Source organism: Anas platyrhynchos, chromosome 30 (assembly GCF_047663525.1).
Source record: "Anas platyrhynchos isolate ZD024472 breed Pekin duck chromosome 30, IASCAAS_PekinDuck_T2T, whole genome shotgun sequence".
In the NCBI taxonomy this organism is placed as follows: Eukaryota; Metazoa; Chordata; class Aves; order Anseriformes; family Anatidae; genus Anas; species Anas platyrhynchos.
This window is the reverse complement of record NC_092616.1, coordinates 3,539,818-3,560,405: the sequence shown is the minus strand read 5'-3', so window position 1 is coordinate 3,560,405 and position 20,588 is coordinate 3,539,818. Positions and strand designations below refer to the sequence as shown.

General features: G+C 50.0%; 1 protein-coding gene across 1 annotated transcript; it reads right to left on the bottom strand.

Annotated features, from left to right (window-relative positions):
- Window positions 1-4,470: 4,470 nt before the first annotated feature.
- LOC119714815 (olfactory receptor 14C36-like) lies at window positions 4,471-5,433 on the bottom strand. Its single transcript, XM_038171835.2, has one exon. The coding sequence runs from the start codon at window positions 5,431-5,433 to the stop codon at window positions 4,471-4,473; it is 963 nt and encodes a 320-aa protein (XP_038027763.2).
- Between the last annotated feature and the right edge of the window lie 15,155 nt (window positions 5,434-20,588).

The following is a 20,588-nucleotide window of genomic DNA, read 5'->3' as shown; positions in this document are numbered from 1 at the left end:
TTACAGCAGGAGACAAATACTGATCTTCCCCTGTACTTGCATTGCCAGAATTTCTCTTATGCACTGCACTTCATCTCCTCAGTCTTTGAGGTATTTCTATGTGGTCTTACGAAACAGACCATGATGGAAGTCACCTTTCCAGCAGAGTGTGTGAACATGTGCATTTTCCACTCTTCTGCAGAGTTCCCCTCCACTTGCTCTTGCTCTTTGCTCATTTAAATGCTTCTCATATACCCAGTTGCTCCTAGGGATTTTGGGGAGGTTGAGCTTGCCTGTATTTCAGTAGTCCTTCTCATCATCCCTGCAGTCAACTCTGTATTACTTTTTTACCATTTCCTATCTCGCTATGTCAAAAATTTCTTGTACAGTCATCCCTTGTGGATGGTGCACCTCGTTGGAGGCAACTTGGAGTTGGCTCACCATTGTGGGCTCTGGTTTCTGTTTATTTCTTTTCATTTTGTTGGTGTTTGTTTCTTTTTTATATATTTTTTATAAATACTGAAACCAAATTTTTCACCTATATAGAACTCCTTTGGACGCACATTGGATCCATGACCACTAGAGAATGATGCTAGCACTTCTTTGCAAAACTCAAAACTAATGGAAACTAATCTTAAATAAAGAAAATGCTTTCTGTAAAGTGGTCATTGAAAACTTCCTCTTTAAATGCAGGATTGAAACTTCACTAATTAACTGTATAAGTCTGGAAGACCGGATGAAAATGGCTGAATGGTAATGAGCCCCATGGTGCACTTGATGCTGAGTCCATAAACTTCAGGTAGTGAGAAGAGAATGATGTAACTGCAGGAGAAGTAAAAGTCAGAAGGAAACTTTGAAGAGTCTAGGAGCATTAATGGCCCCAGTGAGGGTCATTACTGACAAAGCCTCCCCATAGACTTGTTAGAGCAGACAATTGGAGGCTATGATTGCAGGTAGGCAAAGGCACTGGGCAGGAGACTCTGATGTTGAGTAAAGGCCTTGGTTTGTTTGGTGAAGCAGAAAGGCCAAGCCCTGGTCCCCAGCCCCTGGGCAGGGAGGTCCTGTCCCTCACCCATGGCTCAGGGCTCTTCCTGGGGCAGTGGGATGTGGGGTGTGTGATGTTGTGAGAAGGACAATGCTATGACACCTGCTGGCCTCCCCACTGGGTTGCAAGGAGGCATCAAGGCCCCCGTGTCATGAGCACAGCATGTGTTCTCATGAGCCTCAGTAGCAGAGACAACTGCCATAGCCAAGGGGACAAAGCCCTTGGTTGTGCTGGGGCCTTGCAGCCTTGCCAGTGCAGTCAGTGTTCTCCACCACAGGCTGTCCTGCACTGTCCAATTCTCACCCTATTCTCCCTGCAGACTCTAGGCACACACTTCAATTCTCCCCCTTGCTCTCACCCTGGCATTTTCTTACTTTCACTGATATCTGCCCACCCTCCTTGGCTGTCCTTTGAAACACACTGGCATGGGCTGACCACAGACTCCTTCTGGGTGATGTCAGGTCCCACAGCACTACCCCTTCAGTGACATTTCCTCCTCCCCATGCCCACTCTTCACCTTCCAAGCAGCACTTTGTCCCACTTCTGACTCTCTCCTGCTATTTCCCACCACCAGAGAATCCTCACCAGGATCTTCCAAGACACATGCCTCCTGCTGGCCTTCCAGTTTCTCAGGTAGACATAACTAAGTTTTGTGCCCGTTCCTGTCCCACCATGTGCTCAGGCAGAAGGGATGTGAAAACCCACACCCAAGGCCTCTTCCTGCATGGGGCCTATCAGGCTCTCAGACAGAGGGCATCTCACAACCAGTGTGCCAAGCAGGTGCCTTCTGCTGCCTGATCAGGGATGCTGGCGGGTGTGAGCTGAAAAACAGATGTCAGCCAGGAGGCAAGGGCTGACACAGCAGCTGCTTCAGGAAGCAGTCACCTCATAGGCCTTGTCCCCAGCCATGTTACTGCTGCTGGCCTGTCAGCTCCAGAGATTGAGCTGACCAGAGGCTTCCTACTCGTTGTTAAGTTTCTGAGGCACCACAGACCTCAACTTATTCACCCGGCACCGTCATTGTGTGCCAGGGCCTGGGGAGATAAAAAAAAAGTAAATTATCAAGTAAATTTTCTACCCTTAGTTTATAAAGTAAATTTTCTACTACTACTTCAAATACGAAATCATTCTTTGCAGGATCTACTGTGGTCATAGGAACACAAGATGTATCTCTGCCTATACCTCTCTCCCTTTTCCTCTTCCTCTGCCTGCTATGGCTTCAGAGAGCTCTCTGAAGGACAGGTCATTGAATCACAATAAACAAATAAATGTTCCAAGAGACTTCTGATTTTTATCTTCTTCAAGATCAAGGATCTTTAAAGGATCTTTATCTTCTTCTGATCAAGGTAGACTGAATAGATAAGATTGATCAAGGGCTCCTCGGACCTTGACACCATCCAGAAAAGATCTGAAAGTGTGCTCCATCCGGTAATTCAGAGAGTCAATAACGACATTCAGCAGTGCTGCTCCAAGTGCTGATCGCTGAGGGATGATGCTAAGAACTGACTGACAGCACTATGTGTCATGGATGATATCTGGGCCTGATTGTCCAGCAAATTGGCCCACCCACAGCCTCACCAATTTGTTAAATACACATAGCACCATTCTGGCTATAAGAATTCTTTGAGACAAAGCCAAAGGCCTTGCTAAAGACAGGTAGGCACCTTCTCTTGCCTTTGCTACTCTTTCCTTCCCCTCCCCTATGGGTTCAGCAATCCTGTTTGTTTTTTTTTCCTTCAAGTGCCTGAAGGTGGCTGTGGAAAAGCTTGCCCCATCACCTTTGCAGGGACTGAGGTGAGGCTGACCAGCCTTCATTCTCCCAACCCTCCACAGCATGAGGAATGGACACTGGCTGAGGGCATTTGTGCAGCCTCAGGTTCACCTCAGCACATGTACACGATGTGCATGCTGAAGCCTTAACTGTACCAGGCACATCTGGACTTCTGAGTGAGCCGTTCTGTGTCCCACTGCGGAGGAACAAACCACCTCTCTGAGCTGGGCTGAGAGCCCTGGTCCTGGAGCTCCTCAGGCAGCTCCTGCTGCTGCCGAGCCCTGGCAGCCTGCTCCAAGCTGCAGAAGTACCCAGGGGTTTCTCTTTCCAGGGATCCCCTGCACACACACGGGGCCCCACTCTCCTCCCAGGACTTCCCACATCAACAGAGAGCCTTTCCCAGGAAGGAGCATGCCTGTGCTGGCCTGGCCAGCCATTCCTTCACCCTCTCCCCATGCTCCCTACAGCCCCAGTAGGTAGTACTGCTTTGCAGAGCAAGGGGGCTGTGGTGTCCAGGACACAGGGGCACTCTGCAGGGCTGTGCTGGGCAGGCTGGGAGGCAGAGACAGCTCATAGGGCTCTTCCACTGACTGCCTCCCACACCAGCTCTTCTGTGGCTGTTGAGGGTGCTCAGAGGTAGCCTGCCTTCTTTCCGGTGCCATGAGAAGTGTTTGGGTGCTGCACTATATCCACGCTATAGCATTTCAGTAGGGGTAAAACCACTCACCAGACTTCTTTCCCTGTCCCCTCTGTGTCCCCTGGGTTGCAGGACTCTCCTTTGCCTGCTCACACCCCAATTTAGCATTTTATGTTGCAGGGACTCCACTTGGCACAGGCTCATGCTCTGTGGGCTCCATTCTCTGATGATCCCCTGGGGCATGCTTTCCCTGCAGCTCCCCTAGGCTCTCCTGGCAGCTCCTGATTCCTTCCAAAAATTGCTCACCTGCCACCAGCCCCAGCACATGTTGTAGTGCCCCAGGCAGGTTAATTGGAGACTCCTCACCATCTGCCTGAGTGCTGAACACCAACAAGCAACACCTGAGTGAGTCCCCATGCCCTCAAACACCCAGCTGGGGCTCTGATCACTTCACCCAGAGCCCATGGAGAAACAGGCAAAGCCAGGTCCCCCTTTAGAATCCATTTCTGGACTGCAATGTTCTTGACAACAACTGTGAAGGAACACCTGAGCCCCCAGGCACTACCCTGAGCTGAATCACTTTATGGGATGGAAATGCTGTTCTGGAGGCCAGCTGTGTCACAGAAATGCCCGTTGCCTGTCCATGGGATTGGTCACAGGATTGCCACACAGCAGTACTGTGACCAAGCTGCAGGAACAATCAGGCTTATGCCAACAGAAAAGGCTCAGAAGGAGAGTGTGGAAATGGGATGAAAGTAGCTCTGGAAAGAAAAAACCCTTCTGCTTCCTGGTAGTGCTGCTATGGTGGGTCTCTATATTCCTCTTCATTTCCACCCATGGGCATTACCATGGAACCCCCAGCAAAGTTCTCAGAAAAAGAATCTCAGATACACTCTTCACTGCAGGTTCCTTTATTTTGTTTAAACACATGAGTAGGATCAATAATGACAATTTATATGGAAAACATTGTTGCCCTCATTAATAACAAACAAAACCCACCAAAGAACAAACGACAAGCTTGTCATATCATGAGTTATATTATGAGTGCTTTGCAGAAGACAGGCAGTGCATTACTTCTGATGTACACCCACTCATGACTTTGCGCAGTGCATCCTTGAGCTCCTGGTTTCTCATGCTGTAGATGAGGGGGTTCACTGCTGGAGGAACCACTGAGTAAAGAACTGCCACCACCAGATCCATGGATGGAGAGGAGAGCGAGGGGGGCTTCAGGTAGGCAAAAAAGGCAGTGCTGAGAAAGAGGGAGACCACAGCCAGGTGAGGGAGGCACGTGGAAAAGGCTTTGTGCTGCCCCTGCTTAGAGGGCATCCTCAGCACAGCCCTGAAGATCTGCACATAGGACAGTACGATGAATACAAAACACCCCCAAAACACAAAAACACTAAATGTGAGAAGCCCAATTTCCCTTAGGTAGGAGTCAGAGCAAGAGAGCTTGAGGATCTGGGGGATTTCACAGAAGAACTGGTCCAGAGTATTTCCTCTGCAGAGGGTTAGTGAAAATGTACTGGCAGTGTGTAGCAGAGCATTGAGAACCCCACTGCCCCAGGCAGCTGCTGCCATCTGGGCATAAGCTCTGCTGCCCAGGAGGCTCCCGTAGTGCAGGGGCTTGCAGATGGCAACGTAGCGGTCATAGGCCATGATGGTGAGAAGAAAATACTCTGCTGAAAAGAAAAAGAAGAATAAAAAGACCTGTGCAGCACATCCTGCGTGGGAGATGGCCCTGGTGTCCCAGATGGAATTGGCCATGGATTTGGGGACAGTGGTGGAGATGCAGCCCAGGTCGAGGAGGGCGAGGTTGAGGAGGAAGAAGTACATGGGGGTGTGGAGGCGGTGGTCACAGGCTATGGCTGTAAGGACGAGGCCGTTGCCCAGGAGGGCAGCCAGGTAGATGCCCAGGAAGAACGCGAAGTGCAGGAGCTGCAGCTCTCGTGTGTCTGCAAATGGCAGGAGGAGGAACACAGTGATGGAGCTGCTGTTGGACATCTCATCCTCCTGAATAAACGGGATTACCCAAGGAAGAAAAGACAAGGAGATATTAAGACAGACTTCAGAGGACACATTCCTGCTCACACTGGACTCATGGAGCTTTCTGATAATCTCCTCTATGTGAAAGGAGATATTTTCAGTGGTTGGGTCCCTGCATTGCATGAGTGGCATTACGTCCACTGAGGGTTTTCCCTATTTACCACCATGAGAGATGATGGCATATTGGCCATCAGCCTGTGTAAGGGAAGAAAGACAGATTCATCACATCCTCTTTACCCTTCTTCACAGGTGATATCAGAATCAGAAACAAACTCACAAAGGCACAATTGGCCCACTCATCTGCATACCTCTTTGTTTTGATAAGGTACACTCTGTCTTCACATCAGTTTCTCTTTATTACACCCTTTATCCAGGTACTGTATGGGTAATGGAATTTTAAATACTTGGAAGTACCCTTAGATGAAAGTAAAACTTCACACTCTGCTCTCCACAAGACAAGGTGCAACAGAATTGTCTGCTTCTGTACCTTTTTAGGATTTAGATTCCCCTGTAGCTTCTGGGAAACAGTAAAAACCTTTTTCTGTTGTTCTCAGTGTCAACACAAGCCAGTGCTTGGAGGCAAAATGCTCAGCTGGAGGGTGACTGCCCCCACAGGTTGCTCTGAAAAAGAGCCCGGACTGTGCTGAGTGTGAATGCACAACTCCTCTCCTTCCCTGCCCAGCTATGGGGAGAAGGAGGAGAGGGACAGGACGAGGCTCCTGATTCATGTGGCTGAAATAAAGGCTCTGAGAAATGCAAAAGGGCACAAAGAAGCTGTGCCCTTCTTCGGGTTTGTAGCAGCTTTCCAGGGATATCTTCATAGCACTAACCTCAAGCTGACATCTCCTCAGGAGAGTGACCTCATTGCCCAAAATGAAAGGACTGCATTGCACAGAACTTGAAATGTTCAAAGGGGACTTGGGCACCTGTGTCCAAGGAAAACACCTCCGGGACAGGGGCAGTGCCAGAACAGGAGCTTAACATCCCCCATCAGCACTGTTACTGCCAGAGCGTGCCACAGCGAGAACAAGAGCAGTGCACACAAAAGCAGAAAGAAGGAAATGTACCGTCTTCCTCCTGCTGAGAGGAGACAGCCAGACACTCAAGAAAGCCTTCTCCCTCTGCAGCTGTTCACGCTACCCCCAGACAACAAAGTCACAGAGGCTCTGCTTGGGGGGAGAGGAGAATGAGGGGGCTTGCTCAGAGGACAGCATCTGCATGGGAGGGACAGACAGGGAGCAGCCAAAGTTCACCCACCAAAGCATTTCTGTTACAACATCCCTCTCCTTCTCTGCCAGTGTCTCTGCTACCCGCAGCTGTCCCTTCCAGTAGCTGCTTCCCACATCTCCTTCTTGTCATCACTCACAGACCCCAGCCCAGCCCCTGCTCACACAGCTTTGCCCTGCAGACACCCCCTGGCAGCAGGGGAGTGACCAAAAGCATCTCCCTGCTTGCAGGTGCACAAGAGCAGGTCAGACAAACCCAGATGTGTCCAGCAAAGGTGATGCTTGTGAGGTCTTTAGGCAGCGCAGTGCGTAGTAGACCATTATGAGGTACCTGGCAGATGTGCTGATTTCTCCTGATGCGGATCTTAGTGCTGTATTTACACCTGACAGTGCCAGTTCATTTTCCCTTCGGAGGAAACAAAAACGACCGACTTTCCAAGGTCCTCATCTAAAAGCTGTCATCCCTTGCCTGTATTCTTAGTAACACCCTCTTGGAAGTCTCCTTCATGTGCTTTGGATCTGTAAGCAGCATGCCGAAGGGAGCAGCCTCCCACCAGCAGCAGGACCCTGCCCTGCCAAGGGGGCTTCTTCCACCCGCAGCTTCTCCCCGCAGCGCCCTGGGCAGCTCCCCGGGCAGGCTGACTGCTGAGCCTGGCAGGCGGCAGAGGCCCTGCCCCGCCACACAGCCCCTGGGGCACAGCAGGGACCCTGCTCTGCACCACAGCCCTGGACACCCCTGCCTGCACCCTCGGCTTCTCCTGCCTCCACGAACTGCGGCTGCATTGCCCTCCAGCCAGAGACTTACCGGCTGCAGGGCTGGGAAGTCTTCCCCGGTGAGCTCTGGGCATGCTGCCACTTGTGCCTGCCTTTAAGCACTGTGTCTCTGCAGGCAGTGCCCCCAGCCCTGCTGCGCTGTGCAGAGGAGCTGCTCCTGGGCAGAGCTGTCTCTCTGCAGCGCTGCCCGCTTGCCAGGAGCTCCCCTTGGGCCCAGGAGCCCGGCCCAGCCCAAGGCCTCCCTTGCTCTGCCCCCCACCAGGCTCCCTGCACATGGCCCTGGGGCTGCAGGGGAACCTGCTGGGAAACAGCCTGAAGGGATCCCTGGGCTTCCCTCCCTCCCCTGGGCAGACACACTTCTTGACAGCAGAATCACCTCTCCTAAAATAAAAACAAAATTAATAAAACCTGTATAAGATTCACCTTCCTTTGTCCTGTCCATGGAAATGGCAGCAGGCTATGGAAGCCCTTGTGGATGAAGGTCAGAGGAGAGACAGTCAGGTTAAAAGTGTGGTCGTGCTGAATGGGTGCAGATTCTTCAGAAGAGACAAGCGAGGATGATCAACAAGAGGTTGCCCTCCACATGAAGAATCTGTCTGGACGCATGGATCTCTTCTATGGACTGGGCAGCAGACTGGGGGAGCCCTTACGGTTTAGGGACAAAAGCCAGTCAGGGTGACAGCATGGCAGGAGGTACATGTCTGCAGCCAGGCTGAAGAAGTGGGCAAAGTCTTATGGAAGCCATTGGAGTAAGTTGAGTTCAATGACTCCATGTCACTGTGGGGGACTTTATTCACTCTGACAACCACAGGAAAGGGACACTGCAGGGTTCAAACATTCCCCATGGTTTCTGTGGGTTCTTGGAGAGAGCTTCTGTGCACAGGTGTCAGATGGGCCAACCTAGGTGGTATCTGGAGATACCGTAGTGGTATCTCCAGGGCTCCACTTCCTTTATTCCATGGGCTTTGCCACCATTTGGAGATGTCCCTGATCTGTTCCTGATCCCAAAAAGAACTGGACAGAAGGGAAATGGCTGTTTCTCAGGACAAGAAGGGAAATCTCTCATCTCTCTCGAGCTGTGCCATGTCCTTGCTGCTTACTTCACAGGCCTTGAAATGACATGGGCTGATGTCACAGGAGGTGCACTGCATCACCAGGATATCGTCACTGGAGCAGCGGCAGTGCCAGCACTTCCCTGCAAGGCCTGGTCCGTGCTGGGCACTGCTTGGGTGCTCCCCAGCGCTGTCCTTGTGTGGCCAGGAGTGGGGGCAGCAGGCAGCAAGCTTGCACTGGGCGACCCTTGCTGACGGGTGGAGGAGCAGGGGCACCTTGCAGAGGAGCAGTGGTTGAGGAGCCAGGGCGGGCATCCCTTGTCCTGAACTGAGGGAGATGAAGGGCTGCTGCAGGGTGACCATCACTTTTTGCCTGACTTCCATGTTCCCAGTGTTAGAAATGGCTCAGGATTCAATTATAAATGGCTCAGGATTCAATTATTATTGAAAATAAATCCCATTCCATATCCCTCCAGGTTTGTGTTTGCTCGCTCACCTCCCCCCCCTCCTTCTCTGGGATGGGAGAGAGAAATGGGAAAGTGAAGCCTATGAGTTGAGATAAAAACAAGAAGATAATAACAATAATAATAATAACAATAATGATGATAATATTACTACTAGTAATAATGTGTACGAAACAAGTGATGCACAATGCAATTGCTCACCACCTGCTGTCCGATGCCCAACCTAACCCTGAGCAGTCCGGCCCTCCTCCCAGCCTGCCTGCTAGCAGGACAGTGAGAAGCTGAATTTGGCTTGGTCCTTGTCTTCATGAAAGCACTGCTCTGTAACAATTCAAAACAATTAAAATATGAGCATATTATTAACATTCTTCTCATCCTAAACCAGAACATAACATTCTATCAGCTACTAGGAAGAAACACCCTTTTTATCAATCTTTAAACAGCAATTACTAAAGCTAACTTTTCCACAGACTTCTCCTTCTTGTGCTAGTAAATAATCCAAAGCTAGGCAATTTTGATACAAAGCAGTTCTCATCATTTATAACTATTTCTATTACAGCTAATAACCTAATTATTCTATTAAGTATGTATACTGGGGCCCTATAGGCCCAGGATCTGTCTTCTGCCCACGTATCTGGATCATAATAAGCAAACGCCTTCGGGGTCGATTCAGGCTTGTGTTACCGTTCGGCCTGTCAGGGTGATCCAGCTCCTGGAAAACGAATCACAATTTTATATAGGTTAAAAAAAGGTTCTTATGTTATTTTCTCAGGACAACCTGACCTTAGTGGGGGAGAAGTCCAGCTGAGGCCCTCTCACTCGGCAGTCAATACCCATAGGGGTTGCCTCCCTCGGTAGACCATACACACCGCAGTGGAGGGTCCTGCCCCGGTCTTGCCTTCTTCCTTTCCTCCCTTCAAGCTTGTCCCCTTTATTTGGCATCCTTAATTCATGCAGAGCCTCGTTGCCAGAATATTTGTTCTTCCTTAGCTTGAGTTTCAGTTTCCAAGGAGCAGACTCAACCCTCCAAATTTCAGTAGTTACTGGTCCTTTTATTCTGGATGCATGGGTCCCTTTCTGCCTTTCTGCAGTTCTCACAGCTGTTTCAGTAGTCAGTAAAACAAGGTACAGTCCCTCACATCGAGGGTTCAGTGATTCTTCCGTCCCGTGGCTGCTTGTAGAAACACTTTCTTTTTTAACTTCTGACAAGTTAAATAACAGTTTGTCGTGGTTTAACCCGGCCGGCAGCTAAACACCACGCAGCCGTTCGCTCACCCTCCCCCCTCCCTCTCTGGGACGGGGGAGAGAAATGGAAAGTGAAGCCTGTGAGTTGAGATAAAGACAGTTTAATAAGACAGGAAAATAATAATAACAAAAATAATAATAACAATAATAATAATAATGATACAATAGTGATAATACGAAAGTAATAATAGTATGTACAAACAAGTGATGCACAATGCAATTGCTCACCACTCGCTGACCGATGCCCAGCCTAACCCCGAGCAGTCCGGCCCCCTCCCCCCGGCTAGCCACCCCTATATATTGTTTAGCATGACGTCAGATGGTATGGAATACCCCTTTGGCTAGTTTGGGTCACCTGTCCTGGGTCTGTCCCCTCCCAGCTCTTACTGCACCCCCAGCCTGCTCGTTGGCAGGACAGAGCAAAAGGCTGAGATGTCCTTGGCTTGGTATAGACACTGCTCTGCAACAATTAAAGCATCGGGGTGTTATCAGCACTCTTCTCATCCTAAGCCAAAACACAGCATTCCACCAGCTACTAGGAAGAAAATTAATTCTGTTCTAACTGAAACCAGGACACAATTATCTAATTTGCTTTGCCGTATGGCCCTTTCCAGGTTCCTGTAGCAGGATTCATCTGATAGCCTTTCAGGTTGATACAGATTTGACTACAGATACCAGGGTTTTGGCATTCATCACTATCTCCACAGTTTCCCAGATGGACAGTCATATTCATTTATGTTGCATTCCTTTAGGGTCTCATCACCCCAGTCCTTGCAGTCTCTCTGCTGGTTACACACTTTATTGATATCTATGCATTCTCCACTTCTGCACTTGAATTTGCCAGGTCCAGAGCACTGAATAACGTCGTTACAGTTTGCTTCATCAGTGCCATCCAGACAGTCTCTCACACCACTGCACTGCCTACTCCCATGGACACAGTTCCCATCTTCACATCTGAACTGGTCTGGCCTGCAGGTCCAAGAAGGGCAGTTAATTTCATCACTTCCATCCTTGCAATCAGGATCTCTGTCACATCGCCACTTCTTGTAGATACATTCACCTGAGCCGCACTGCACCTCACTCACAGAACACTTCACCGGAGGTGCAGGCTGGCAGCCACACTGCTCCAAAGATTCATCCGAGTGGTCAGAGCAGTCACCTTGACCACTGCAGACAAAGCTTTTGGAAATACATTGTCCACTACTGCATGTGAACTCTGCTGCACTACAAGTCACATTGCCACAATTCTCTTCATCTTCTCCACTGTCACAGTCTTTTTCACCATCACATTTCCATGACGCTGTTCTCATATGACACAGCTCAGCACTTTCGTCAGACCCATCTTCACAATCCGGATCCCCATCACACTGCCATCTGTTTGGCACACACTGACCACTGTTGCACACAAAGTCAGATTCAGCACACATCTTCTTCACACAAGCACTCTCATCACTGCCATCTGAGCAGTCTTCACATTTTACTCTAGCACCGTCGGCTGCAGTGGACAGTCAGGCGAGGGCGAGCAGCAGGCAGAGTGCCCTGCACCGTCACCTGTGTCACTTATACTACTCCTGTTACCCATGCTGTTAGTGTCAGTGGCATCCTCCTTGTACCGTTTCTGTCTTTGTCTCCCCCCTTTTCTTTTTGTCACTGGCCATTCACCACAAATGGATAAGACACATGATTACTAGTTAGGAAAGAGAGTGTAACGTCTGCTATACGGCTGCAGGTAGTGCCAGCTGCAACCTTAGGTTTGTGAAAGAGCCTGCCGGTGGTCATTTGGCAGTGTAATCTGCGTCTCTGCACTCCTGCCCTGCAATAGAGCTAAGTCGTCATTAGTAATAGTTATAACACTGATCTGGGGACTAATAGTCTTTTTTGCACTGCAAGATAAAACTTTTATAAAAAGAATGCCAGAGTGAAGCAGCACAGCCGCTGCTGCTGCTGCCTCCATGGTTATGTCAGACAGGCTGCAGGGTCCTGATGTCCGCCCCTCTGCTCTGTGCCAACTCGCCACACGGTGAGGGTCAGCTGCCGGTGTCCACTGACGCCTCTGGTCTCCCGTAGCAACTCGATCTCAGATGTCCCGCAATTACTTCAATTTCCCCGCGTTTTGCAGCTTCTGTCAGGTCTATTCTGTGTCTCTCAGAGCCGTCCGTGGCTCTGCAGCGTCTCTCAGGGCTCTCTTCGTCCAGCGGTAGTCCCTCCGTAGTGTCTCGAGTCTCTCGGTGCCGTTCCGGTCTCTCAGCCTGTTCACGTCTCAGCGAGTCCAGGTCTCGGCCTGTGCGGGCCTCAGATGTTGCAGGAAGCATGTCATGTCATGCTCCTGCCTTTTTCTTGTCACAGTCAAAACATTTAAGAGCAAAAATAGGATACACGAGATACACAAGATACACCGGGCCCATATATTAGGCCCCACCACTCAAAACTTGGATAAAACAGCACTTCTTTTCAGTCTGTCAAGCACTTCGTTCGTCTCTGCCCACTCCCCTTGCGGAGAGTACGGAACAACGGATCGGAACTCTGCACTTGTTTTGCAGCAACGCTGCATCTCACTCACACAGCACAATCGCACACGGAGGCCTCCAGCACATCTCATTCATACCACAGGAATATAATTTAGAATGATAACCAACCAAATAAGTATTGTCTCTGACTGTGTTCTTCGTGAAGTGACTTGTAACACTTTGTTTCAAACCCTTACATTTACACAAATACTTTCAACACAAAATACATACATAAAAACACATACAATTATTAACACTCCAGTTAGTATCCCTCCAGCAGCCGAAAACATACCGTTTGTCTGCAGTTTCAGGAGATCTCTGCCCCTGCGGTGAGCAGCTGAGAGTGGAGTCCCCTCCGAGCAAAACGCTCAGTGTGCACCTAGGGGCGTCCACGCTGCAGCCGATCCCGCAGCCGAGCAGAGTGTCTCCTGCCTGGCTCACCAAAATAACTCACAGAAAGCTGACTCCACAGTCAGTAAGATTGTAAAGTAGGTATGTTTACTCAGTTCCGTGCAGCACGGGGCGGGTAGTCCCACCAAAGTCGTGCACGCCTAACGTGGTAAATTGCTTTAGTAAAAAGTTACATATACATGAACATTCCTATACATATGCATAACCTTTGTGAACAGTCCTCCTTATCTTAGACCCCTTGATTAAAGTCTGAACCATGAGGTTTTTGATCTGGTTCTCGGGGTCCGAGAGGCTCCTGTTATCTGGTGGTATAAGTGCAGCACAGGCACAAATGTAGCACATATTCATTCTTAATCAATTGTTCTCTAATTTCTAATTCCAATGTTTCAGCTTGCTCTTTTCTGGATCCACGGGTATTCTACTATTAATGTTCAAAGCCTGACAGACCCCGTCCTCCGTGGATCAAAATACAGGAGGTCTTAAGGGTTCTTTTGTCATTCTATCATATAATACTGGATCATTTTTAATTTACTCTTTAATTTTCTGGGGCCCCTATTGTTCCAATTTCTAATCATTATTCATAATGGACTTTTTGGTCATATATCTGGTAATTTGCTCCCTTTCTGGTCCTTGGTCTTCGATTTCATATGACCCATCCGGGAATTTTACTAGTGGCAATTCCCACAGCCCTTGGTTGCCCCTAGTGAGAGTGTCTTGCAGGGGGTTTAGGACCTATCACCCACCCACGTATCCCTCTCTTCACCAGTCCAGCCTCCCCGACAGGAGATTAGAACCAGTGAGAAAACAAAAAGACCTCCATGCTGACTTTAGAAGTCTCAGTTACACTCTCACACACAAAAACTGGCAACCGTACCCTTACCCAACCGGACGGTATCTTACGAATCAGTCGTCTTCGTCCAGACTCCAATCGGACGGTATCCACCAGCGTCTCTGCTGTCTTCGTCTGGGATCGAACCAGACGGTATCCAAACGACTGTCGTCTTCATCCGGTTCGATTCCGGGCACCGGAATCCAACCGAACGGTATCCAAACGACTCTGTCGTCTTCGTCCGGATCTTCGCGCGCAGAATTACGGGCAAAAAACAGCCGGCAAGGGAGCTCAAAAAAAATCAAATTCTTTGCTTACCTTTATTCAGGTTCAGGATGGCATTAGTCCCGATCTGACTCAAACAGGAGCCACCAAATGGTGGGGCGCCTCTCCTAGATTAAATCAGAATTCAGGAACTATAGCCCTCCCGGACAAGCCCCCAAATTGTTATAAATGGCTCTGGACTCAAATTAGGATTAAATAAAAAAATAGGATTTATTAAAAGAATATAAAGGAATAGAGGTAAGCAAACAGCGCTGGGTGCACCGGGAGTCTCCGCTCCACCAGGACGCACACCAGTTACATCAAGCAGCTGATTTTTATGCACCTAGACTAATACATATTCATTACTACTTCTAAAAAAAATAGATTATTATAATTAGCTTCCGGGGTCCAGTCCCTCCTACTGGAGCATGCGCATCAGTCTCCTCTGGGGGTCTCTAGGGGTCTTTCATGCTGAAGGCTCGTAGTCTTCTTCTCACCTCTGTACTCACTCGGCACAATTCCAAGTTTATGGAACACTCTCTACAGGTCTTGTCTCCCAACCGTCCTTCAGCTTCTTTTTTCTTCCTCTTAATCTCTTGGCCCCCCTGGCCAGATACCAAGGATCCACATAGTATCTCATAACAGTCACCAGCAGTCACCAGTTATTATCAGTTGTTCTGAAACTCCCAAACAGCTTGACGACTCACGGGCAATTAAAACATTCTTCCCCAGCCATTCACAGACACATCTATAGCAGTGTTAAGTTAATCTCGAAGAAGACAGAAAAAAACTGTAACTGTTAGAACTAGAAGTCAGGAATAACAAAAGCAAACAGGTTCATAAATTTAAGGAGTGTTTTCTGAAGACTTGATAAATTGACTAGAATGAGGGGGAGACTGGGACACACTGCATCTGTGGTTCAAGAATTAAATTGCCAGTGCAGGGCCCAGGCAGACAGGATTCAAACAGAATTGTTCTTTATGGACACGAATTTATGGACACGAATTGGAATTGTTAAAACATTCCTCACATGTCCAACTTGGGATATACTATGATTCTATGATTTTTGCACCAAGTCCCACCTCCCTTCCTCAGACATCTGGCTGCACATAGTTTTTTGTTGTTATTTTTGTGTGGGGGTGCCTTTTTCTTTTAATATTTACAAAAAAATGTATATTAAAAATAAACAAACACCAACAAAAATAAAAGGAGCAACCAAACAAAAACCACAGTCCACAACTGTGAGTCAACTCTAACTTGCCTCCAATGAGGTGCACCATCCACAAGGGATGACTGTACAATAAATTTTTGACACAGATATAAGAAATGGTAAAAGAGAAGTATAGAATTGGCTACAGGGATGATGAAAGGGACTACTGAAATACAGGCAAGCTCAACCTCCCCGAAATCCCTAGAAGCAACTGGGTGTATGAGAAGTATCTGAATGACCAAAGAGCAAGAGCAAGTGGAGGGGAACTCTGCAGAAGAGCGGAAAATGCACGTGCACACACTGCTGGAAAGGGGATTTCCAGCATGGTCTGTTTCGTAAGGCCAGGTGGAAATACCTCAAAGACTGAGGAGATGAAGTGCAGTGCATAAGAGAAATTCTGGCAATGCAAGTACGGGGGAAGATATATATATACATATATATCTATATACATATTCGTATTATCTGCCTTTCTTGGTGGGAATATTCACATCTTTCTGTCTGCATAGTGAAAAATATTTGTGTAGCTACAGCTATAACTAAAGTTATATGTGCTAGTAAAGGTAAATGTATATACAGAGTTACACGTGTACACATAGATAACTGGGAGAGAGACGGGCAAGTGGCTGGGAATCATGGATTTTACATCACCTGAACTATCAGGAAACCAACCCAGCAGTGCTGGGAGCTGGGGAGAGGGGAGACGTGGAGGAAGGTCCCAGTGACACGGCTGGGAGGTTGGTTGTGATGCCATTCCTACTGCAGTGACCTGACTGCCTGGTGGCAGGCAGGCAGAAACGGCGATGTCATTGAGTGCATCACAAACCCCATGGGACACAGGGGGCAGCTCTGGCAGGGGACAGCTCTGTCCAACATGGCTGGGCTGCTGCTGCTGAGGATCACCTCCTCACAACACTGTGATGGGCCAGGAGCAGGCAGGCCTCAGGAGGCCATCAAGAGCAGCAGCTGTGGAAGCTGTAGACAGATGCCTGGGCCCCTGGGGAGAGCTGCCCTGCAGTGATGCCAGCTGGACATGGGGTGGGAGCCTGTGGGACAAGGCATGGGAAAGTGCTGGATATGACAGAGCACAGTGTGAGAAGGGAGAGAGTACAGGCAGGGCTGTGAGGGACAGCAGCATCTCACGTGCCCTTGGTGGGCAGAGATGTGAGCAATGGACAAACGGCCATTCCAGCCTTTCCCAGCTTCCCCCTAATTCTCTGAACTTCCTGCTCTCTGCCCACCTCCCTGCCCTCTGCCCAGCCCAGCCCAGCAGCCCAGGCTGGGGTGACCCCAAGACAGTGCCCACAGCAGGTTGCTGCAGGGCTCTGGGCACTGCCACCACACCCCAGCCCCTCTGAAGGCCACAGCAGCTCCTGGGGGCACAGAGGGCTCAGTGCCACAGAGGGGAGCATCCAAGGCAGAAGCATACAGAGGTCAGTGTCCCCTGCTGTGTCCCCTGCTCTCTTCAGCAGCAGATCCTCAGAGGCCTGCAGCCCCTCCGTGCCATCCCTGGGGTTTCTCAGGCAGCTCCTGCTACGCCACGGCCAGGGCAGCCAGGCCTGAGCTGCTGCAGCCAGAAAAGGTTTTCTGGTCCCATTACTTCCTGATCAGCTGAGAGTGGGTCTCAGACAAAGAAGTTGTGGCTTCATTTATTTTGTTTAAATACACGGAGAGTCTGGCTCCTCGTTTATGCAAAGCCTCAGGGTTACAAAAGATATGTTGGTACAAGGGGATGAAGAACAGCATTTCTTTGTGGAAAACAATATCACAAGGGAAAATGAAAAAACAAATCAAATCCATCCAGAAGTTAAGACAGCTTGCCCTATCATTACATAAACTCTAATTCATCTGAGGAAGAAGAAAAGAAGCAGTTTATAGCTGAGGAAATGTCCGGTCAGTTTCCTCAGCACATCCTTAAATATCTCCATGACATCACTTTCCTAATGGCATTCATGAGCTCCTGGTTCCTCATGCTGTAGATGAGGGGGTTCACTGCTGGGGGTATCACCGAGTACAGGACAGTCATCACCAGGTTCAGGGATGTCAAGGAGATGGAGGGGGGCTTCAGGTAGGCAAACATGCCTGTTCTAAGAAACAGGAAGACCACAGCCAGGTGAGGGAGGCACGTGGAAAAGGTTTTGTGCTGTCCCTGCTCAGAGGGTATCCTCAGCACAGCCCTGAAAATCTGCACATAGGAAAAAAGAATGAAAACAAAACACCCCAGAAAGAGAAAACCACTAAATGTGAGAAGCCCGATTTCCCTGAGGTAGGAGTCTGAGCAGGAGAGCTTGAGGATGGAGGGGATTTCACAGAAGAACTGGTCCACAGCATTGCCTTGGCAGAGGGGCAGGGAAAATGTATTGGCAGTGTGCAACAGAGAATAAAGAACCCCACTGCCCCAGGCAGCTGCTGCCATCTGGGCACAAGCTCTGCTGGCCATTATTGTCCCGTAGTGCAGGGTTTTGCAGATGGCAACGTAGCGGTCATAGGACATGACAGTGAGAACATAATACTCTGTTGACAGTAAAAAGAAGAAGAAAAAGACCTGTGCAGCACATCCTGAGTATGAAATGGTGCTCGTGTCCCAGAGGGCATTGGCCGTGGCTTTGGGCAGAGTGGTGGAGATGCAGCCCAGGTCAAGGAGGGTGAGGTTGAGGAGGAAGAAGTACATGGGGGTGTGGAGGTGGTGGTCGCAGGCTACGGCAGTGAGGATGAGGCCGTTGCCCAGGAGGGCAGCCAGGTAGATGCCCAGGAAGAGCACAAAGTGCAGGAGCTGCTGCTCCCGCGTGTCTGCAAATGCCAGGAGGCAAGTGTAAAGTAACAAACCAAAGCACTATGCACAAAGCCCTGCTCTGCAGTTGTAACTTGCAGTTGTACACTTGCCCCCGCCCTACACCTGAGGAGTGTATTTAAGGCACAAATGCTTGACGCTTGTACTGCTCACCAAGTAAAATCTTGGGGTCCTGCAAGGCAAAGGGACTGTCCCTCAGGGCAGAGTGAGAACAGCTGGGGTATCCGTCAGTCCTATTCCCAGCTGCCCTGTGCGGGCACCTCTGGAGGATGGTCACAATCAGATGTTTCCCTGAAAAGAACCTGGATGCTGCTGAGAGCAGAGGAATCCCGGTTCAAAGTGCAGATCTCTTAACCCCTCACCCATCTCATCGTATCTGAGGAGGATCTCAGGTCTCTGCTCTTCATGCCCGTCACAGAGAGATCATAGCAGCTGCCCATATACAATGATTCAGCGACATTTGTATGGCCTTAGGACTGCCGTGTCTTCTCCATGGGGCTGCTAGATAACACAGAGCTGCTAAGGCAGAGCTGTGCTCTTGTGGAGGGCAGCCTGCAGCCCAGCAGAAGCCCCATGTAAAGAGTTAAATTTCCTTGGATGTGATGTCCTGAAAGGAGAGTCAGCTTCTTCTCCACACACAGCATTTCCCCCAAGACCCAACAGTTAGGAGGGAACATGGATGCCTTTTATTCATGGACGTATCTGAGAGAACATCATCATCAGTTTTTGAGATGTATCCGAATTCTCATCCCCAAAACTCTAGTGAGTCCAAAGAAACTCATGACATTATTGTTAGATGAGAAAAAAAGCCAAGGAGTTTTTATAGGGAAGGCATCAGCAGGGCACGGATGGTAGGGAAGTGCCCCCCACCTCCTGCCTGCAGCTCACAGCCCCCATCCCATCCGCTGGGTGCTCAGCTCTGCCCTGCAGACACCTCCTGGCAGCAGGGCTCTGCCCAGGGGCAGCTCGCTAGCTCTGGGTCACACAGACCCTTTTGGCACTGCCCATGTGGTGGCGAAGCTTATTATGAGCAGTTGGATAGGAAGGGGACTTGTGAAGTCCATGTAATGCTATTTTTGAAGGCTGAGGAGACTCAGATTTCTCTTGGAAATAGCAGAGTCTATTTCTACTCCCACTAAGCCAAAGAAGAAAAAAAGAGGAAAGCAGTAACGCAGGAAAGCTGAGCCTGAAGCAGCTAACACCTGCCCTGACTCTCCTCTTGCAAAGTCCCCTCGGAAACCACTGGTGGTGCTGTGGAGCTGTGAGCAGCCTGCCACAGGCAGCAGTCTACCACAGGAACCGGACTTGCTGGGGGTCCATGTAACCCTCCTCGTGTTGGCTTAGGACTGCAAGTCTCTCCTTGGCTTAGGACTCTCAGAATCTCCTTGGAAATATCAGATCTATTGCTCTTATCACTGAGCCAAAGAAAAGAAAACTGAAAGCTCAAAAGGCTCAGGAAATCTGAGAGGGAAGCCAAAAACCCCTCTCTGATCCTTCTTCTTGCAATATCCTGTTGGATACATCCTGCTTGTGCTGTGGAGCAGGCTGCCCCAGGCACCAGCCTCCCACCAGCAGCAGGACCCTGCCCTGCCAGGGGGGCTCCTTCCACCCGCAGCTTCTCCCCGCAGCGCCCTGGGCAGCTCCCCAGGCAGGCTGAGTGCTGAGCCTGGCAGGCGGCAGAGGCCCTGCCCCGGCACACAGCCCCTGGGGCACAGCAGGGACCCTGCTCTGCACCACAGCCCTGGACACCCCTGCCTGCACCCCCGGCTTCTCCTGCCTCCACGAACTGCGCCTGCATTGCCCTCCAGCCAGAGACTTACCAGGTGCAGGGCTGGGAAGTCTTCTCCCGCAGGGAGCTCTGGGCATGCTGCCACTTGTGCCTGCCTTTAAGCACTGTGTCTCTGCAGGCAGTGCCCCCAGCCCTGCTGCGCTGTGCAGAGGAGCTGCTCCTGGGCAGAGCTGTCTCTCTGCAGCGCTGCCCGCTTGCCAGGAGCTCCCCTTGGGCCCAGGAGCCCGGCCCAGCTCAGCAGAGGAGGCCCAGCCCAAGGCCTCCCTTGCTCTGCCCCCCACCAGGCTCCCTGCACATGGCCCTGGGGCTGCAGGGGAACCTGCTGGGAAACAGCCTGAAGGCATCCCTGGGCTTCCCTTCCTCCCCTGGGCACACACACTTCTCACCAGCAGTGTCGTTTCTCCTATTGGAAATAAGTGTGCAGAAGTAGAGAATTACCTCTCCATGTCCCATCATCAGGCAGGACACCAAGAGATGGATGGGAGGGGGAGAGCTGAGGTCCTCTATCCCTTCAGAAGGAAGCCATTCAGATGAGCATTTTCATGCCCAGGCTC